General features: G+C 37.6%; 1 protein-coding gene across 8 annotated transcripts in view; it reads left to right on the plus strand.

Moving 5' to 3' along the window:
* The window catches only part of ANK3 (ankyrin 3), a 382,298-nt gene that overhangs the window by 39,609 nt on the left and 323,003 nt on the right, over positions 1-19,686 (plus strand). For all 8 annotated transcript variants that reach the window (XM_054206394.1, XM_054206393.1, XM_054206384.1 and 5 more), the window contains exon 2: positions 9,698-9,736. In XM_054206394.1, the coding sequence (XP_054062369.1) occupies positions 9,698-9,736 (39 nt within the window). The remainder of the gene's footprint in view (positions 1-9,697; positions 9,737-19,686) is intronic.

Here is a 19,686-nt window from a genome sequence, read left to right on the forward strand (position 1 = left end):
TTACCCGTAAACTTTCAACCCTATTGCCACCATCATTAAGTTCTGGACAACCAAAACACTCCCTAACATAAAGGGCTAGCCCACCACCTCTCCTTCCTTGCCTGTCCCTTCTGAACAGCCTGTACCCATCCGCTGCAGCACTCCAGTCATGGGATTCGTCCTACCAAGTTTCAGTAACAGCAATTTCTAATGTCTGTGCTGAAAAAGACTTGTTTTTGATACCCTTGCTTAGAGAACACCATGAACTTAAATGTGAATTGATAATCAAACAACTGAGTTATGTTTTCAAGCAACACTGTCTTTCAACATGCTGAAAGCTGACAGCCAGGAAAGCTAATGCTTTTTGTCTTTTCTACATTTCTTCAAATTGGGTTTGCTTTCAAACTGAGTCAGACTGCATGGCCTGAATCACACCAGTACTTCTGCAAATGCTATCTCACAGTACTCTTAAAATTGAATAAGAGCAGCATGCTTTTAAGCGCTTGGTTAAAAAAAGAAATAGACTGTGTGAGTGGAAAAGAAGGTACTTTTATTTTATAAATTTGTTAATGTATTTTAAAAATATCTTTTTACTTCAGTGTTGGTGCAGTTTTGTTTTGCAACAGCTTCAGAATCTCTTTCAGTAAGCAGCTGCTAGCTTTGTTTAATAATTGTAATTTGTACGTAGGTGTAGCAACAGTCAAACACATGGCTCCTTTGAATCAATGAGTGTGAAGATGGGCATCTGCAATGACCAGGGCGGGCTTGCTTTTTGTCCTGATTACCATTGATTCTTCGTGGAGTCCTTTCTTATTCTAGGAAGAATTTTTGTAACCAAAAAAAAAGGCTTTTATAACACTTTATAAAAAAAGGAAAGGCAGGAAGTGCAGTATGATTAATCTGCACAGTGAAGAGCTGTGCTAATATAAGCAGACATTTAAGCAGCTTTTTTATATAAATCTAGAACTGAGCAGTAAAAAGTGATGGGAAGCTCATTTTTATATATTTTCTTTTCTGTCTATCACTTTTTCCTCAGTGACTGGCAAACTAGTTTAGAGAAATGAAGGATCACTGATGGAAATCTTGAAACTTTTTTTTTAAAAGGAATTGAAACTGTGGAATAAATTGCTAGAATTGCACTGGGGTTGTGGGAGTTTTTAGGTGGCATCACCTGCTGTAACCCTTTTATCCTACCTCTCTACATTGCCGATGTTGGGTGTGGGGTGTATTTCTATTTGTTTCTTTCTATCCTTTATGTTTACTTCAGTTAGATTAAGAGGGAGGATACAGGAGGAGAGGATAAGACTTCTCAGACATCCTCATAGGTACAGAAACACAAAAATCCCAAGAGACGCTTGACTGTAGCCTGCAGTTTTGGTGTTTGTAGTTTGGAAGATGAAAACACTGCTCAAGCGTAGAACTTTCCTGAAGAGGGCTTTGGCAAGTTTCTTTGTTTTCTGTCAGAAATACCATGGGCATGCTCAGGCTCTGCATGTGGAGGGCCTTTTGCTGAGGCACTGGAATTAACGTAGGAATGAAAAGGAGAGCGCAAAACATCTGACATGATGTAAGAATGTATTGTGCTTCAGTGTGCACTCTTGTGCCCTTAGCCTAACCTTGCAAGCACAGCTGATGCTTGGCTATTTGAAAATTTATTGTCCATGATCTTTTACACAGAAATGTAACAGTTGCATAACCGAATAACCTAAGCTATTGCCTGATAAGTTTAAATTGTAGGTTTTGTTTTTCTTCTTGTCAACTGGAACAATATATTGAAAGCAAAAATCAGTCTTGAAATAATTTTAGTCTGTAGGTGGTTCATAAGCAATTGATTTGAAGTGCTTGCTCAGAGTATGAACAGTTCTTATAGAATGATCCCATTCTCTACCAGGAAGAATATAACCCTCAAGCATTCCCATGAAAAGTTAGATTTAAGTTATGTAATTTAAACTTTTTGAATAGCCTGTGGTAATCGCTTTAGTTGTCGTTGCAGATGACTATTACTTGTTTGTAGCAATCAACTGTGAAGGTACCAATGTATGCCAAGTAAACCTGTTACAAGCATATTATGTAAACGCTTTTTATGTATTCCTTATCCACTTCCAGTATTGGTAAGTATCTTATTGCTAAATGTATTAATGATAAAATTTCTTCATCGACAGTTCCTTCATTAATTACATATTAATATAACCATAAGTGTAGTGACTGTTGGTAGAATAATCAATGAGATCAGTAACTCTCCATGTAGCCCATTTTGGGGACAGTAGAGTACAAAACATGCCTGTCCACGTTACTGTTAAAGAGAGACTTCTGCTGATGAGAGTACAGGGTTAATTGCATGAAATTAGACATAGTCCACTAACATGCTATGTGGGCTCTTTCTTTTAATATAAATGTTAGGATTTTATGCATGGGTAGGGGGAAAGGAGTTTGGTAAACTAATCTTATGTGACGATACCCACAGAACTTCATGTTTGCCACTATTTTTGCTGTCCTAATATTGATGATACTCTCATACAAGTGCATTTTGAGTAGAAGCTAATTGTTCTTTTCTAATTAGTAAATTGTGTGATGTGAGATGACTTTCATTTATTTTCACCATTCTATATGCTGTAAGTTATTAGCTTTTAAAAATAGCAATTGTGAATCTAAATAATACCTGTTATACTTACTAGAAATGTTTTGATTAGCTATTGATTAGCTATTAATTAGCATGTCAGTAGATTGCAATGAAATGTTAAACTAGATGCTGAACCTACTTACCGTTTTTTAACTTAGCAAATACATGTTGTTTAATACACAGCACTTCTGTATAAATTATTACTGCAAAGGAAGGCAGCAGCTTGAATCTTGAAAGAAATTTTTCACTTTTAGTTCAGAAATCAAATCTAAGCTAATAGTGCATTCTATTGTTGGAGCTGTGATGAATTAAAATGAATAAAGAGAAAAAGGCAGAGAGCTTAAAACAAACCAACTCAGACAACTTTAACCATATAACATGCTGGAAATGCAATCTTGTAATGTGTATAAATAATGCATGTGTTATTATTATGATACCAGGAGAGAAGTTACTGTTTGTGTTCATAATATTTTTATTTAAGAGAAAATTCTTTTTGTTAGTAGAGTGCTGATTAAGGTGATATTGCCATTTCATCAATAGTCTTAAAATGCTGATCATGTTTAATAAAGTCTTGCTACAATGCAAGTTAGAAGATAGACATCAACAACTGTATGTACTGGCTGGTGTATTGATGTCTCTAGTGGTACTTCAAATGGTTTGGGTGGTCTGCCAGATGACCACTCCTGAGACAAAAAATTATTTTTCCTCAATGCTTGAACTGAACAAACAAAGTTCTCATTAAGTCCTTGCTGGGATGAGATTAAAAGTGGGACTTGCGCTGGAGGTAAAAATGAAGTCATTTCAACGACTTGGACTTCAGACTCTGACTTTTTGTGGAAGTGTTCTACTCTATATGTATGGAGGAACAGAAGGGGCGCAGAAGAAAGGATTGAGGTTATCTAGAGAGAAATCAGAAAATGGGGTGACTCATTGCCATAACTCTCTGTACCTGCAGCAGCAGCGGTGTGCTCAACAGTGGTGGCTGAGTGAAAATACTCTGCATTCTGCCATTGTGGCAGTAGTTGCAGCCTTGCATATGTGTGGGAGAGGAGCAATGCTTTGAAGCTAGTCTTCAGAATGCTGCCTGTGCCGAAGGCAGCCTTAAGAATGGCATCTCTGATTCCAGCCAGTGGTGGCTGCAGTATGTGCCTTTCCAGCACTGTTTTTCAACCCTTTCTTAAGGTGAAGCATGGATACAGAGTTATACTGGGAGTGATTATAATCTTGCAGGAATCCTGCTTTAAAGCAGTGCTAAGCTGCGTTGTGGAGGCGTCTCTACATCTGTGAAAGAGTATAATCGTAGGAGGGTTTTTTGTTGCTGAGAGAACTGTGAAAACAAAGCAAGGGTATGACTTCTGTCTGATAGCTGACTAGAGCGTATGCTCTCTTGGTTCTGGAGCTAGCGTTGCTCCTTTGAACTATGTAGACAAGCTGGGGTCTTGACTGCTTTGGCACTGCTCAAAACCGGTGCCGATCTGCTTACGAGTAGTCAGCCCTCTGGGGAAAGCAGTGTGAGTGCAGCAGCACGGGGCACAGGTTACCAAGGTGGACACAAACTGTACAAGCATAATAGCACAGCTGGGATGTAGTTGCACGTCTTGAGTGGGACAGCTCAAGGAAGATAACGTTTTCTGCTGTTTCTACATAGTCTTTAAGCATGTTTTTTTTCCAGAAGAATGCTCTGAATGAAAGTCAGTTTTAAAGTGGAAAATAGGAAAGGACTGTATGTAGAAATGTGTCCAGCTATAGGACTTGAGGTATTGGATGTGACCTGCATAAAACTAAATATTGTGCAATGCCTTTATCCTCTAATAAGAGGGGACCTAGAAATAGAAATACGAACGTTGCTCCTACTTACCATTTGCAGAGAATTCTCCTTTAGTCTAAGTGTTGGACAGTAACGAAAGGAGGTTGTTCCCTTTGGGAATCGAGCCCTTTATGCAAAATGTAGTTCAGCAATTGAGCTAAAGAAGAATATCCATTAGCTACCAGTAATAGCACTTGTATCCTTTTTGCTGGATTCTAGCTACTAAATGGCAAGACATTAAAATGCTACAAAAGCCTGTGTTGAAATGGGACTAGGTACATCATTTAAACATTTAAAACACAGTGGTTCTGAGTGATAAAGAGCTCCTCAAAATTCATATATTAGCTGAAGGCGCTGCTAGCAATTTGTAGGGAAAATAGTGATCTTTTGTAGCACATGCATTTTTTTCAGAAAGAACTGCTAATATATCTATGCCTGTTTTCTGTGTTTTGGTTAGCTGTGTTAAAGTGTGTGATAGGACTAACCTCAACCCCTGAGACTCCCACGTGATTTCAGCACAAAGAATGTGGTGTGTGAGAGGGAGCAGGTGACTGGAAGGTGGGTCCCTGAGAAAAGGCACTCAGGAATACTGAAACGTGTCCTAGAAATGTTTTCTGAAACGCAGAAGCAGTAAGTCAAATGATTGTCTGAAACTTACTCGAGCATAAAAATTCAGGACTTCTACCAACAATACAGATAAATATTTATTATTTTTTTTAAATTTGGATCACTATTGAAAGTGATAACTATTTTTCTTGCCTGTGTCTTAACAGGCTCCTGAAGCGTCAACTTTATATCAAACTGGCTTTCTAATCGTTGGATTAGTAAAGCTTTTATGTGTGGCTATGTGTATTGTTGTGCTTCGTTCAAGCTATATAATAACCCTTGATTTGATATTCTTTTTCTGCTTCTCTCTCATGCAAACTACGGGGTGGAGTCCATACAGTTCAGCTCAGTGTCTTGGAGAACGCAGAGAATAAGTTTCTGCCTCAGCGTGAGAGACAGAGTGGACTCCTACTGTTGCTGAAAGTACTTAATTCTGTTTTGCTACACTGCTGACTGCCCTGTAGTAACACCCTTGCTGCTGGTGCTGGGATCCTGTGATTCCCTCTGGCAGCTCATTAGACCAAATAATTCTGTTGCATAATAAGTCTTTTGCATTGACTGCCTGATGTATTGCCAAGGCAGGTGTTGTTGAGGAATGCATGAAAGGTTGGTAGGTCTCCAAATTTTTGTCCTTGAGATGTTCTGTTTTGGTTTGTCTTTTGTTTTTTTTATTTATACTCCCATTGAATTGGTAGTGGCTGGCATGCATGGAAGTCCTAGCAACTGTTCCAGGTAGTGGGAAACATCTGATATTTCTAATCCCTTCTCATTATGGAGCAAATGACAGGGTAGACCTTGTTTGTGATGCCTAACCTGGAGCCAAATTCTCTATAGCTGGGAAGTGATTAAATTTCTTTTCTCAAAAATGCTATTTACACTACCTGAAAATGTAGTCTAACAACTGCATTGATGTTTTATTCTAGACTTACAGGTGGACTTTCATAAGTATCAATGTAAAATCAGTATTGCACAAAACAGCATACGCAACTGTATGTATGTCTATATGCACATAGAAACATTTCATTTAGACACATGTTTTAGAGCACCACCAATAGAATAATCACAGACATAAATTCGTGGTGCGGTGCTTTCCCTTAACCACCTGCTGCCAAGTATACTCATGGAGGCAAAGCTGCTGTACATCTGTGTTCTGTCAAACTCTGCTTCTATATTAGAGAAGACACACAAGCAGCTGTGGAAAGAACTGAGCGTTGTAGTACTGTCACTTACAGAAACGCCAATGTAGCCTAAAAGTAAATGGATAAGAAAATGAATCAAGAGCAAGAAGAGTCCAGCCCATTAAAAATGCCATCATTCAGGGGGACTCCTTGTACCTTACGAGTACTTCTGTGATTATGGAAAATACAGATACGTTTGACTTCTTCCCTTACCACAAATCTAGAACCGAAATCCCTCAACTTCTAATTTGTCAGAAAAGATTTTATAGATGTCTGAATGTGATAATGCTGGGAACCTTGATTATAAAGTTACAGTGTCGTTGTCGAAGTAATACTTTTTTCCTAATGCAAATTCTGGGGAATGTGGAGACTGACATTCCTGTGGAGTGTAAGAAACATGGTGAAGAGATAAGCAGCAAGGCGTTCTTGTCCTTTTGGCCACTACAGACACACAGTGACAGTTTGTTGCTCTAATACTAATGCTCCGAGGATTGACTTGCTTGGTTTTGTTGAGCCACAACTCTTCAGTAACCAGAATCTTGTCTAGGGATACAAATGCATCTACTCTAAGCATTTCATTACTCTCATATATTTTACTGTGCAGCTTCCTGTAATCTTTCTTCATTAGGCCACTATCATAATTCTTTAATTACTGGTTTCCTTTATGCCAAGCATGGAGAAAAGCTGCAGCGCTCACTTCAGTGAGATGTTTGTACTAACTAGCTAGTTAAATTCATGCTAGACATTCCCCAAGTCCTATGGGTGAATGTTTCTCCTTCATCTGTACACAGTCTTTACAATACTGTAGGCATTACAATATCACACACAGATTACAGAAAAATACTGATTATCGGACTCTTGTCTAGCTGTCTTGATTTTTCTCATGCTTTCCTTATGCAGATTGCAAAGGTACAGGAATTATCCTCATATCTTTCCAGTCTTTTGTAGTGTTTCTTACAGTTCTGTGGAAATCAGTCAAGAATTTAGTCCTTCTAGCTGATCTGTAATTTGTTCTCAAATCTAATGTGCTGCTTAGTTTACAAAAAACTGTAATAACTGCCAAAGCAACATATGTGAGTGACATGAACAGTATTGTAGTAAGCAGCCAGCTACAGTAGCTTCTTAATTCATCACTCAGTAGGGGGGAGTGATAGTTTAGCATATGGCCAGTCTCTTCAGATGCTGGTTTGTTATTTCAGATATATTTAGGACTATTTAATTCTTCCATTTGGGAAGTAGATCTGGTTTGTAAAGCAATTTCTCTTTGAGCTTTTTTGACCATTATTTGGTGGTGTTCAGATCTCAAAGTTAGAGCTGTGACTGAATTAAAGTGTCTCCTTCTATGCTGTAAGAGAATAGAAAAAATGGAAACATGAATTATTCACTAGGGATTGTAAAGACCTCTTCAGGTACATTAAGGATGGATTGTTGCATAATCTGTGTAATATTTTGCATAACTTATGAATTAGAACTGGAACAGTATTTACAGAGATAAACCTATTTTTGTTTAGATTTATAGCCAAATAATTACTGAACTGGAACATGGTTTCACTTTATGGTGAGAAAATCTAATGAGTAGTTCAACAATACTATTTGGTTTTTTACTGATTATTAGTAAAGTGTTTTGTATTCAAATTCAATCTTGGAATAAGAACGTGAAAGACTTATGATGTGAAAATATTTTATTCTTCATTACTGGGATTATTGGACAGAATATATTTATTTGTGAAAGGAGGTACTCTGAACTACTTGAATTTTCATGTGATATACAGAATTAGCTGAGCTTTATATAGATACTGTTGTTAATTCATTCTGAATTCCCACTATTACAAAAAAAAAATATCTGTCCTGCTGACAAAAACAAAAAGTAAGTGTATGCATCTCTTGAGCTTAGTTTCTCCCAGGGATTTTAAGTAACTTGTATAGGAACAGTAGAAAACGAGCAGTTCTAGGTGGTGCTCTTCAGTGGGACTCTTTCTATAACAAAGGTGGTAATTTTGCTTAGGTGACTTTCAGTCCGGGCAGTCAGTGACAGTACAGGCATATAGTCATTCCAACTAAACTTTGCTTTATGCACAAAGAAAGCAAGCGAAGATGTGGCTTAGCTAAATGTTTTGTAATTGCTATGGAAATGAAGTGCCTCAAAGCGAGCAACTGTTCTGTGGGAAGACATAAATACTATTTAAACCAAAACAAAATAAACCAAAAAAAACCAACACACCCCCCCTCAACCAAACCACCAACAACAAAACCACCAAACCCCAAACAACTTCTGAAATCAAAAAAACTTTGCTTTTCATGTTAACAGCCAGGCTGATCAAATAAATCTCTTTACATTTCAAATAGGTTTAAGAGAGCAAGTAGATTAATGTTCTTTACTGGAGCTGTGTTGGCATTAATTCTTACTCTTTCATTTCCTACATTTTCTTGTATTTTGAGCGAGAGAATTGAGACAGATGGACTTCCATAAAAAGCCAGTGTTTCATTAGATTGGCAGGTTCAACTTCCTGCTTTTTCACCTGACGGACTGAACAGTTGGATAGCCCTAACTCTGTAGAGATCCAAGAAAGATTCTGGGGACTTGTGTCATAACTCTGAAATCTGCTTGGCCTCTTTCCCAACCCCTGCCAAGAAGTCATTGTTTCCGTAGTCATGTCTTTGGCTACTTCCCTTGTGGAAAAGCATTTGGTGAAGCACTGTGGGTGGCACCTCAAATGCAAAGCCCCCAAGATTCTTAAAACTGAAGCGTGCTGAAGAACGTGGTCTGTCTCTGTTCTTGCAATTTTCCAAGTAGATGAAGAGGATATCCCTGCTGTTTGGAGGTGTCTTTTGTGGGTTTGTTTATTGGTTTTTTGTTGTCTGGTTCTTTTTCCCCCATAGGCTTCACCTTGCAGTTTCTTTGCCTATCTATAGGTTTTTGCAGAACTGGAGGGATGTTGTGCTTTTTTGGTGCTTTGCAGGGTTTCATTTTGCCATTTTCGTCTGCCTAGTATATCAATATTTCACAGCCTTTAATTGTTTTTTTTTTTCTTTTTAAGGGACTTAATCATTTGCTCCGTGACAATGCATGGATCTGTTTAGAAAAACTATATGAACAGATTTCCAGGAGACACAGATATTTTTTTTTTTTATGTAGGAGCCTGAGTTGAAAACAACTGGTATGTGTAATATCCCTGTGGGATAGTGTGACGACATCATTCTATGGGATGTGAAACACTTATTGTGACACTGTCAATTGTGGGACATGAAACCTGTTGTGGCGTCAGTCAACTGTAACATGTATTGTGACTGTATACTTCTGATGCTCCACACTGTATTTTATGTAAGGTGTAGTGTTTGTATTCCCCAGACCTTTGCTACAAGGTGATGATGGTCTCTGGATTGTTTCTCAATAGACTCTACTGCTGTTATTTTTCATGTGAGCATTACGTTTATTTTTGTACTCTTATGCAGATTGTTTTGCCTGCCAGTTTTAATTCTTTTCAATTTAATTTCTTTTATTTTTAGATACACCACAAATTCTACCCTCCAGGAAGCCCTAGAAAGGTAAAACCCTAAAAATCTGTTCATGCCCTGGGTTTACATGCCAGTGTTTGTTTTGTTTTTATCCTCAACATATTGCTATAAAACTGAGCTTATTACTGGAAAAAAGAGACTGGTATACTGTAAAATCTTTGGAACTGTCTGATCTTTTGAGCACTTGTTTATGTGTTGTCTTACATCTTTGTCTTCGCTGCTTTTGAGCTTCTTATAATTCATCTGTTCCTGTAAGAATCTGTGTTGTGGTTGTGCACTTTCGTGTTCCACATCACAGATGTTGCTTTGTTTATGTGAGCAAATAAACAGCAACTCTTCATGTGAAATCACGTGAAAGGCATTGTCGTTTAAGATTGCTAATTTACACATCTTCGATGTGGTAAGAACTTCTTGACCAAAGGCCACTTGCTACAGAATTAACAAACAAAAATCCTTTGTCAGTCATTAGAGCTGTGCTCACTTGTAGTTGAAAGCAATTTCATTCAATGTCCTTGGTTAGAGAATACCAGGTACTTAGAGCTTAGTGTTTGGCTGTGTCCTCATCAGTTGGATATTCAACTACTTATCACTTAAATAAGAAATTGAGATATGCTGTACTCTACCTGTATTAGCAGTGTATTGTGAATTAATTATTATCCCCTTTCCCTCTAAAATACCACTTGAAAAGCTGCCTGAGAAATTTATAGTCTTCAAATGTTACTAATTGGTGTACAACTTCTTCCTAATTGCCTTGTTTTAGTCCAGTGTTTAGCCCAGTAGTCTTACTCTAACCTGACATAAGAGAAAAAGGTGAACAAAATAACCAGATTCTAGGAAGTTTTGGACTGGAATTTGTCTGCTATTTCTCTCACTTTCTTTTCCTTCACCTGTTCTCTTTTTTTTTTCTCTTGTCTGGGTAACATTTATCTTGAATATAGTCATTGGCGAATTACAAGGCAGGATGTTGCACAGAGAATTAATAATTTCGAGTTAAGTTTCTCCGGTTTTGTACTGCAACAGGACAGAAGTTGTTCCCCAGGTTGTCACTATCACCTTTGGAAGCAAATGTGAGCACCAGGGGTGCTGGAGTCAGATGTTTAAAGACCTGTAGTATCATCTAATCGGACAGCTACACAGGCTGTGTATCTCAGCTTTGTCTTTATTCCCCTGAGGTGTGGAAATTCAACTCTTTTTAGAAATAAAGAGCTGCTTAATAGAACAAATGCCTTTTATTGTTTAATTATCATATATTTCTCTTTCCATAAAAACATTTGGCAGAACTGTCTCACACTTAAGTTTCAGATTTGCAGGATCTTGTGACATGTTTAAAGTATCTAATAATGTAAAAAAGTTCAATGGACAAGTCTGTCACCCGATTTTCCATGCTATGTTTTTGGTTTGTGTTTTAAATACCAAGGTTTAGTAGTGCTCTGAATTTTGCTGTTACAAGCATTGTATGTTGCCATCAAAGCTACTGTGATTCAGCTGAGAAGGAGAAAGTGTGGTCCTAAATCTGCTATCATCTTGGTAGAAAAGAAACACTTCTGATCATACTTGCTTTCGAATTGTTCAGGTGGCTGAACTAAGCTCTCACATTGACATTGTGACCAGTGACTGAGGACACGAACTGGTACAGGAGTCTTTTGGCAATGCTATTAGAACTTTAAAAGTGTAATGAATTTAAATAAGCCAGAAAATCTTCACTGAACTGGGTAAGAATAAGAAGGGGGTAGGGGAGTAAATGACTGAAGCTGGCACTACCTGCCTTTAATCCCTTTCCATGTTCAATTTGGGACATCTTCAGATGCCCTCTGCCGAGCTTAACACGTTTAATAGAAGCATGACTCTTGCTTTTAATCTTTTTGAGACTTGGGAACCTTTGAGTGCTCTGGTAATCTGTTGCCCATGAGTCAGGAGGGAAAAAGGGAGGGAGGGAACAAAGAGGAAAACATGCTCCTAATTGTTTCATTCTATGGATCAAAGCTTTTGAACTGAGGAAACTGAGTTCAGCTGTTAATTTTGAACCTGCTGTAGTGCTATGTATTCAAGTTGCACTGCTGCTTCCCTGTTGCATTGTGCTCCTACCCAACCTGACATCTCTCAAGTGGCTGTGAAATTGAACCCTGCGTTGCTTATGGTGAGGGGTAGAAAGAAGGAACAGTGGTATTCTCCAGGAAACAGCAAGAATTGTTCCTGCTCAGCAGGCAGTTCTCTTCTTGCCCTTCCTGCTTATCCCCTCTGAGCATTGAACAGTGGTGATAACTGACTATAACTATCTGTAATAGGAATGACCAAGCTATACTGACCAATGATGACCATTTTCCTTTTTACACCTTGTACCCCACACTCTGTCACCATGCATGAGGCCTGTGTGTTTGGTGCCATCTGAGCTCTGAACAAAAATTCAGTTCCTATTTTTGTTCCCTTAAATGCTTAGAGTGTAGTAGATGAAATTACACCAATGTGTGAGTTATTGTACGTCTTTATAGCTGTGGCAAATATGTTTTCCTTTAGATGCCACTGCAATAGTTTACACTAACAAACTAGTTTTAATATGTTTATGATGAAAGAAAAAGTGGAATATAAAAACATTATAAATAAGGTGAAGCTTAAACATATATGAAGAATCCAAGAAATTGTGAAATGAGCCAAACCCACTTTATTTCTTTATATTGTATGTTTTTTAAACTGACAATCCTTATCTGAAAATGTAATTACTTTCTCTTCTGCTTGATGTTAAGGATGTTCTTTTTTTATTGTTGTTCAGAAGGTTATTTCTTACTGTTATAGCTTTAACTTGTCATGACTCAATCCAAATTCCAACATTTTACTTATTTCAAGAGCTTTGAACAGGCTGATGTTTGAGATGAAAGCTTTTTTCATTACTTTAGATTACATATTTGTGTGGGATGAGAATCAGATGGCAGCACTTTAGAAATGTAGTTCACTACTTCAGTCTTTTGTGCCAGTTATCTGGCTGGTCAGGACTTTGATAAAAAGGCTTGGAAATTAGAGTTGGCATCTGTAGGCCTTTTTGTTTAAAGCTAAATTGAGTTAATAGCAATAGCCAGAAGTAAGGGCTGGAAAAAAACCCCAAACTCTGGGCTGAGACTCTGTCGGTTGGAAGACAATGGTATGGCACTCAGGCAGTAACGCACAACATGGTAAGCGCAAAGTTGCTGGAGGATTAATGGTCCCTACAGAAATCACGTAGAATGATTAAGCTCTGTTAACTGCATCTGTTAAATGGTGTTTGCTGATTCAGGTATATGCAATGCTGGATCCTGGAATTACAAGAGTTGCAAAACTTTTTTAACCTTGCACCTAGCAGATGCTGTTGGAGTGTTGAGGATCCTGTTGATCTCTCTGTGCAGGAGGTTGTGGCATGAAAAAAGCCCACCCCAAGCAAAATAATTTTCAGGAAAATACATTGCCTTTGAAAATGTAGTATTTGGCTGTTACATTTCTGCAACATAATGTCTTACAGCTAGGATTTGTGCCTGGGAAATAGTTGGTCCCTCCTCCAGAATTTGATCTCCAAATGAGAATGATTTTTCTTCTTATTGTCAACCAATGGAGGGGAAAAAAAAATCAGAGCATTAGCTTTGGTTCTTCAGATGATATGTAAAACTGCTTCTAGTAGTGAGCACTTCATATTGACCTTCTAGCTGTGCTCATGCTTAGCCTTGATGTGCATCACGATACGCATCTTCTGAGCTCCCGTATGAAGATGAAAATATAATGTAACTGCATAGCAAATGGATGAGTGTCAAGTTAACTCAGTCTTGTTTTCTGCCCTTTGTTTGCTTATGCTTATTAAAAATCCCAGGAGGTTATTTTTAACACAGAGGAAGTTCACATATTTTTATACTTAAAAGCTACAACAAAAATAGAAGAAACCTTTCTTTTATAAATCTTAAAGCTCTGTGCAGAGCACTGTAACCAGAAGACAACAGTGCTACATAGTACAGGCAATGTTAAGGATTTTGGTTTAAACATCTGAGCCTCACTTGATGTAAAAAGGACAATTTACATATACATTTTACAAAATTGCATGTAAAACAGACATGTGTGAGAATCGGGACAGGTGAAGTAATTTAGATGCAATGTGCTAGGTGGTAGAGCAGGAGAATGTTCCACAATATTTTTCTTTTAAAAGCATATCATAACTGGGATTTCCAATCTAAGTTTTGTCTGCTGTGTAAATGTAAAAACTCATAATCATGTTGGAGAAGTAAGCTTTTTCCCCCCCTTATTCTGGAGTACAAACCAGACAGCTAGTACAGCTATTTTTGGCAGTCAAATATTGCTTTAGCTAGAAACCTGTTGTACACCGTTCCTTTTAGAACATTTTCATAAATACATAAATCACAATAATGGTTCTTGGTAAGACAAGTTATTCTTTCCAGTGTTAGTTAGATTTGTTGCGTCTTATTCCCTGTAAACAGACAATAAAATAATAAATAGAAAGAAATATTACAAAGCCCCTTGGTAATTAAGTACCACAGAAATGGTAATAGTGGATATCAGTAACCAGTTAAATCCTAATTTCTTGCAGTATCAGTGACCTATGTGTTTTGGGGTTTTATACTTATTCTTTTTTTTTTTTAAGTTAACCCATTTCAATTGGTTGATACTTTACTGACAATATAAGAATAAAAAACCCTATCTCTTGCTTAGGTAGACTTCAGCCTGAGTGTATTCCTATAAGTTTTTTTTCCTTCCTCAGTAGAAACAACAACAACAACAACAAAAAACCAAAACCAAACAAAAACCCCCAGTAACAGAGTTTTAGGTTTAGTTGTTAATATTTTCTGCCTTTCTCTCAAACAGTTCACAATTTTTTGAATTTCTCCTCTAATTACAAGAAAAGTTTTTATTTCTTAATACAGCAATTTTATATGCAAAGTGCTGGGAAGGAGGTTTAGGGTCCAACATCATATTTTCCTGGCTTCCGAAGTAACAGGCCAAAGCGATGCCTTGGCAGAAGGTGACAAGGCTTCTGGGCTTATCTCCAAACTTCCATTATGTGATTGCTTTGTTGTATCTGGACAGCACCTGTGGGAGGAGGGGTGATAAATGAAACCTCATTTCAAGCAATGGCTACTCATAGAAACAATCAGCTGAGAACAAGGAAAACTCCTGGACTCAAGCAACCCTTATCTTTTTAGCAACATCAAGAAATTACCCAAAAGATGGAGTAAAGTAAAGTAGTGAAATAAGCCTGAAGTTTCTGGGGTGCCAGTTATTTTGAAGCAGTCTGCTTAAGAAATGGTGATGACTTTGTACTTGTGTATAGAAACTACCATGTTTTCTAACATCCTGCCAGAAGCAAAACTGCCCGACTTCCTCAGAGCAGGAGACGGAAAGTCTTTTGCCAAAGCAGAGAGAAGAAGCTGTTGTGACGGGAGGTGTAACTTTCATTGGAAATTTTTTTTTTTAGTCAAGTCAAAATTGTGAAAGAATTTAATCCCTTCCTACTGTCCCTCAAGACAAAGGTGAGGACAGGACAAGAGGTAACGGGCACAAACCTGAACATAGGAAGTTCCATCTAAATGTATCATTATGAATATGGAATATGGAATCATTACGTAAATGGGAGCTATATCAGTGCTTAGTGTTACATACACGCATGTACTTCAGACCGTTTTACTTCTCTGGACACGTGCTAATAATAATGATGTCTCCATGAAGCATTTACGACATGCCCTGGAGTTTAATAATCAGAAGGATTTAATCAGTTCACTTGGTCAGCCATTAAGACTTTGGAAATGGGCTTCTTAAGTATACCATTTCTAGCTAATGGTCATTTGGACCCACATGTCGTGGTAATGAAAGTTAAATTGCTTTTTTGGCTATCAAAATTATATAAAAAGAAACTGAAATTTGCTCTGAAGAACAAGACCACATGCAGATAGCAAAATGTGTACCTTATTAATGCAGCATATGGAAAGCTGTTCCTGCTAATGCCTCCTGTTATCAGAACAAGTATTGCTGTTATTGCTGCAAACTCTTGTGGTCCTTCTTGCAGCAAGAAGAGGCTCTAAGTGTTGCTATATAAATAATGTGGAAATGGCATGTGGATAATGTGTAAGGATTTGTCTGGAGAAAAAGCCAGAGGGCATGACTGCTGAGCTGGAAAGATTATCGTTGAGCAGGAAAGCTAGTTCATGTGGCACAGCAAAATATCAAGAAAGTGGGATTATTTTTCATTCCGGTAATGATCCCTTGGACTTATCTTGGGGGCTTAACTAGTGAGCTAAGTGAAAAGTAATACTAAAATAAATTGTCTTAAGGTCAAAGTCAGAGTCTTCAGTCTTTTCTTGCTGTCACTTCTCCTGTTTAGAATAGGAATGTATATTTAAGCTAAACCTTTTACTGAAATTTTCATTTGACATATCTACCTTTTTTTTTTATGAGATCAAAGCTACTTTTGAGGGCCTCCTTCTCTTGAGAATTTTCAGATTAATGATAATGCAGCTCAAAAAAAGTGAACAGAAACACAAGAAATGGGGAAACAAATTTAAGAACTTAGTTCATCATTGTTACAGTAAAAATGATATCTATAGTTCTCCTTTAATGCTCTGTGGCATTTCAGTTGTTGATGGATGGAAAAAGAGCCTTTCTCTCGAAGATGTTTTCATGGATATAATTCACTTATTTTGAGCATGAAGACCTTCATGCTGATTTCCCATATTTAAAGTTTTAGAAAAGCAGTGTTTGCTTTGAGGAAATTATATCTGAAATTGAAAGTTGACCAAGTGTGGTTTTTTTTTAACTTGTAAAGCTAAACATCCTTAGAGAAGGATGCCATTTATAATAGCAGTGAAAAGCTGAGCACACCAATTTGAATTCACAAGGAAAGACTGGGCAACCCTGAAGCCTAACAGTTTAACTGTTTTGGCTTTGCAAACTCAATCTATGCTGGTGGTGTTGAAACCAATGCCAGTGTTTTTATTTATGCCATCATATGCATTACTTGCACCTGTGAAGTACAGGTTTTTAACAGTGTTGACTAGAAAGCTGCAAATTATACTCACACTTGCTCTAGATGCCCTTGTGACTTTCACCTACTGTGGAAAATGATACTAGATGTGATGCAAAACTGCTATTTGGAGGCCAGAGGAGCAGATACTTTCAGAATATTCCATGTTTGAATCTCATTTGGTGCAGGCAATGATGCTTATGTTAAGAGATCTCTGTATAGAAACAAGATGGTGGAAAGCCCTTGGTGGCGGGGGAAGCCAAGGATCCTAAGATGATGAGAAGGAAATAAGTCTTTCAGCTTCTAGCTTGCATCTCCAATCAGTTATTGGGAGCTAGTGGTTGTTGTGCTCTTTCTGTCATATGATTCTTTAGCACACCTTTGACTTCCACTATCACATTGAAGGGCTTGGATGATGCATGTTATCCGCATGTTGACTTTTCTTTTTTTTCTGCACCTTGGAAAAGCTTCTGTTCTTCCAGCAGAATATCTTAGACCAGTGCAATGGCTGGGACTGCTAATGAGAGCCGGAAGAGAGAGGATATAACTGCAAGCTCAAGAACGACATCTGGATGAACAAAAAAACCTCCTCCTAATGAAAACAGGAACAAAAAAAGGGCTGTGTTTGACTAGGCATCAAAAGCCACCTCATAGGGGGCTGACAATGCTGCAAATGGTGTGCAATTAAACAAACGTGCTGGAGAAATATATGGCCTAAAGAATGTACCCGATGTTGCCAAATGCAGCCAAGTTCTCACTGGAAGAGTGCTTCTGTTTTTTTCAGGACTGGCACTGCAGAAAATTCCAAAGAGAGCTTCATGTGTGTATCCCTTGGATAGTTGGTGGGCACTGAAGGGTAGTTGAGTAAACATTTTGTACAGTAAAGTAAGATACACTTTAGAGTGCTAAGGAAAAGAATATGTTTGGTTGAATAAGATTGTAACAGTGGGCTGGTATTTGAGAAAATAGACAGTGCTTTTAAGTGGAAACTCCTGACCAGAAGGGCTTTCCCCTTAATATCTCTTTGTTCCTTGGTAGCTGCGTCCTTTTCTATATCTACTAAGTGTCTAGTTACCTGGCATTTGCAGCAGTAGTCAAGTTTTCTTTAACCCTGAAAACCTTTTGGAACTGGAGGTAATTATCCCTCAATAGGACAGTGAATTGGCAATGGGATTTGTAAAAATTGGTTCTAATGATCTCTTCCTACCTCAAATTTTGGATAGGGAGCTGTACCCTTTCAGGTATTTCTAAAAGGCATGCTGGAATCTTTTCAGAGTCTGCAGATAGTCTGGAGTCCCAGCGGTGAAGTTTCTGGATGTATAAACCAGTAAATGCATCAATATTACTCGATGTCAGTTTTGATCACTGCCACTTAAATAATACAATATGATGAAGGGTGCTTTTTAAATAAACTCTATCCTCTTCATCCTACTCTCTTGCAGTGATCTGAATTATAACTACTGGACTTCTTGACTCAAGGAATGTACTTTTTTTTTTTTAAATTCTCTGTCATCATTTACGAGGTTGTTTGAAACCTGTGGTGCTCATTTATATTACTTTTATTCTATCTCTGTTTTGGAATTACTGTATTTTTCATGGTTTTAACCTTATAGATTAATCCGAAATGAAAAATAGCCCAAACAATTACAAAGAGCTGTTCAGCAGCAACAGGGGTTATTTGTGGCATGTAGATAACGAGAGGAAATTTAATGTGGAGCCCCTTTTCCCCCAGGGACCTTCCTCTGCAACCTCATGCTGTATGGTTTCTATTCCTGAATATCTCTTCAACTCTGTATTCAGCAACTTATTGGAATACTGGAAAGGGAGCATTTCCGGAAGAGGGCAGGTTGTACATTAAAAGTGCAGCACAGGTAAACTTCTCCTTTCCAACAGCTTGGCAAAACTATTGCATTCAGTGACCCTTTCAGTTGTATAAGTCATGTCATAGCAGCAACATTTATAAGATGTGAATCATTACAAATTGTTCTGTTGTGCTCTAGACAGCCTGGTTCATGGCTTCAGAAAGACAAAGTTATTTTCCTTTTCTGCTGCTTACGTCGCAGTACTGCTGTAAAATTGCAGATGTGGAACTCTAGGCCTTAAGTGCACATTAAGTATTGCTTTGCATATGTAAGCTTTATATGCCATAACGACGAAGTACATCTTGTGTTTTAGCTATTTAAATGGTGGCTTCTTTCTCCTACTCACCTTCCCACTGATGAGAGGAATAGGAAAATATACTTGGGATAAAGAGAACGCTTTGTTTATAGTCATCTTTTACTGACTTTTTTCCTTTAAATTTTTGTATCCTTCCAAACACAAAGAGCCCTTCCTGTTTTGTTTCCTTATGATTTCCTAATTTAAAAAACTTAAAATTAACATTTAATTGGCAAGAAAATGAATTTCTTGCCAATTAAAATACAGTTGGGTGGTGAAAACGAAAGAAAAGACTTCCTCCAGAATGGTTCATTTCAATCTGGTATAAAAGTAAAATTAAGCTACTCACAAATTTCAGGGTCTTGAATATAAAGTATGAGAAAATCTCTTGCATTGAAGTAAAATACTGTATTTTTCTGAGTGTAACTCTTATAGAGAATGAGGATCTTGTGGATTTCTAGAATTTAGTTGACTTTCTTGGAGACATTTTCTTGGTTCTCTTTTTGTTTGCTTTTCCTCCTATCAATAAGCTTGAACTGCGTTGAATTGGAGTCTTTGGAGCCTGCAACTAGCATGAAGCTGGAAGTTTGATACTTTTAATACCTTCTGCTATATCTGCTTGTGTCTTGTATTTAATGCCAAGTGTTGTTTCCTGCTGCCATAGCATCAATTATGAGACTTCATGAATTAATTACTTAATTACAAAGCTTTTTCTTCTCATTTTGTGAGAAGCTCAAAATCTCCCTTTCTTTCAAAGCTATCCTAATTTAATAACAGCGCAGAAACTCACGTTGTTCCTTGGCTAAAATTGAACATCCATATTCTGCATGACAGATCA

This window comes from Rissa tridactyla, chromosome 6, assembly GCF_028500815.1.
Source record: "Rissa tridactyla isolate bRisTri1 chromosome 6, bRisTri1.patW.cur.20221130, whole genome shotgun sequence".
Classification (NCBI taxonomy): Eukaryota; Metazoa; Chordata; class Aves; order Charadriiformes; family Laridae; genus Rissa; species Rissa tridactyla.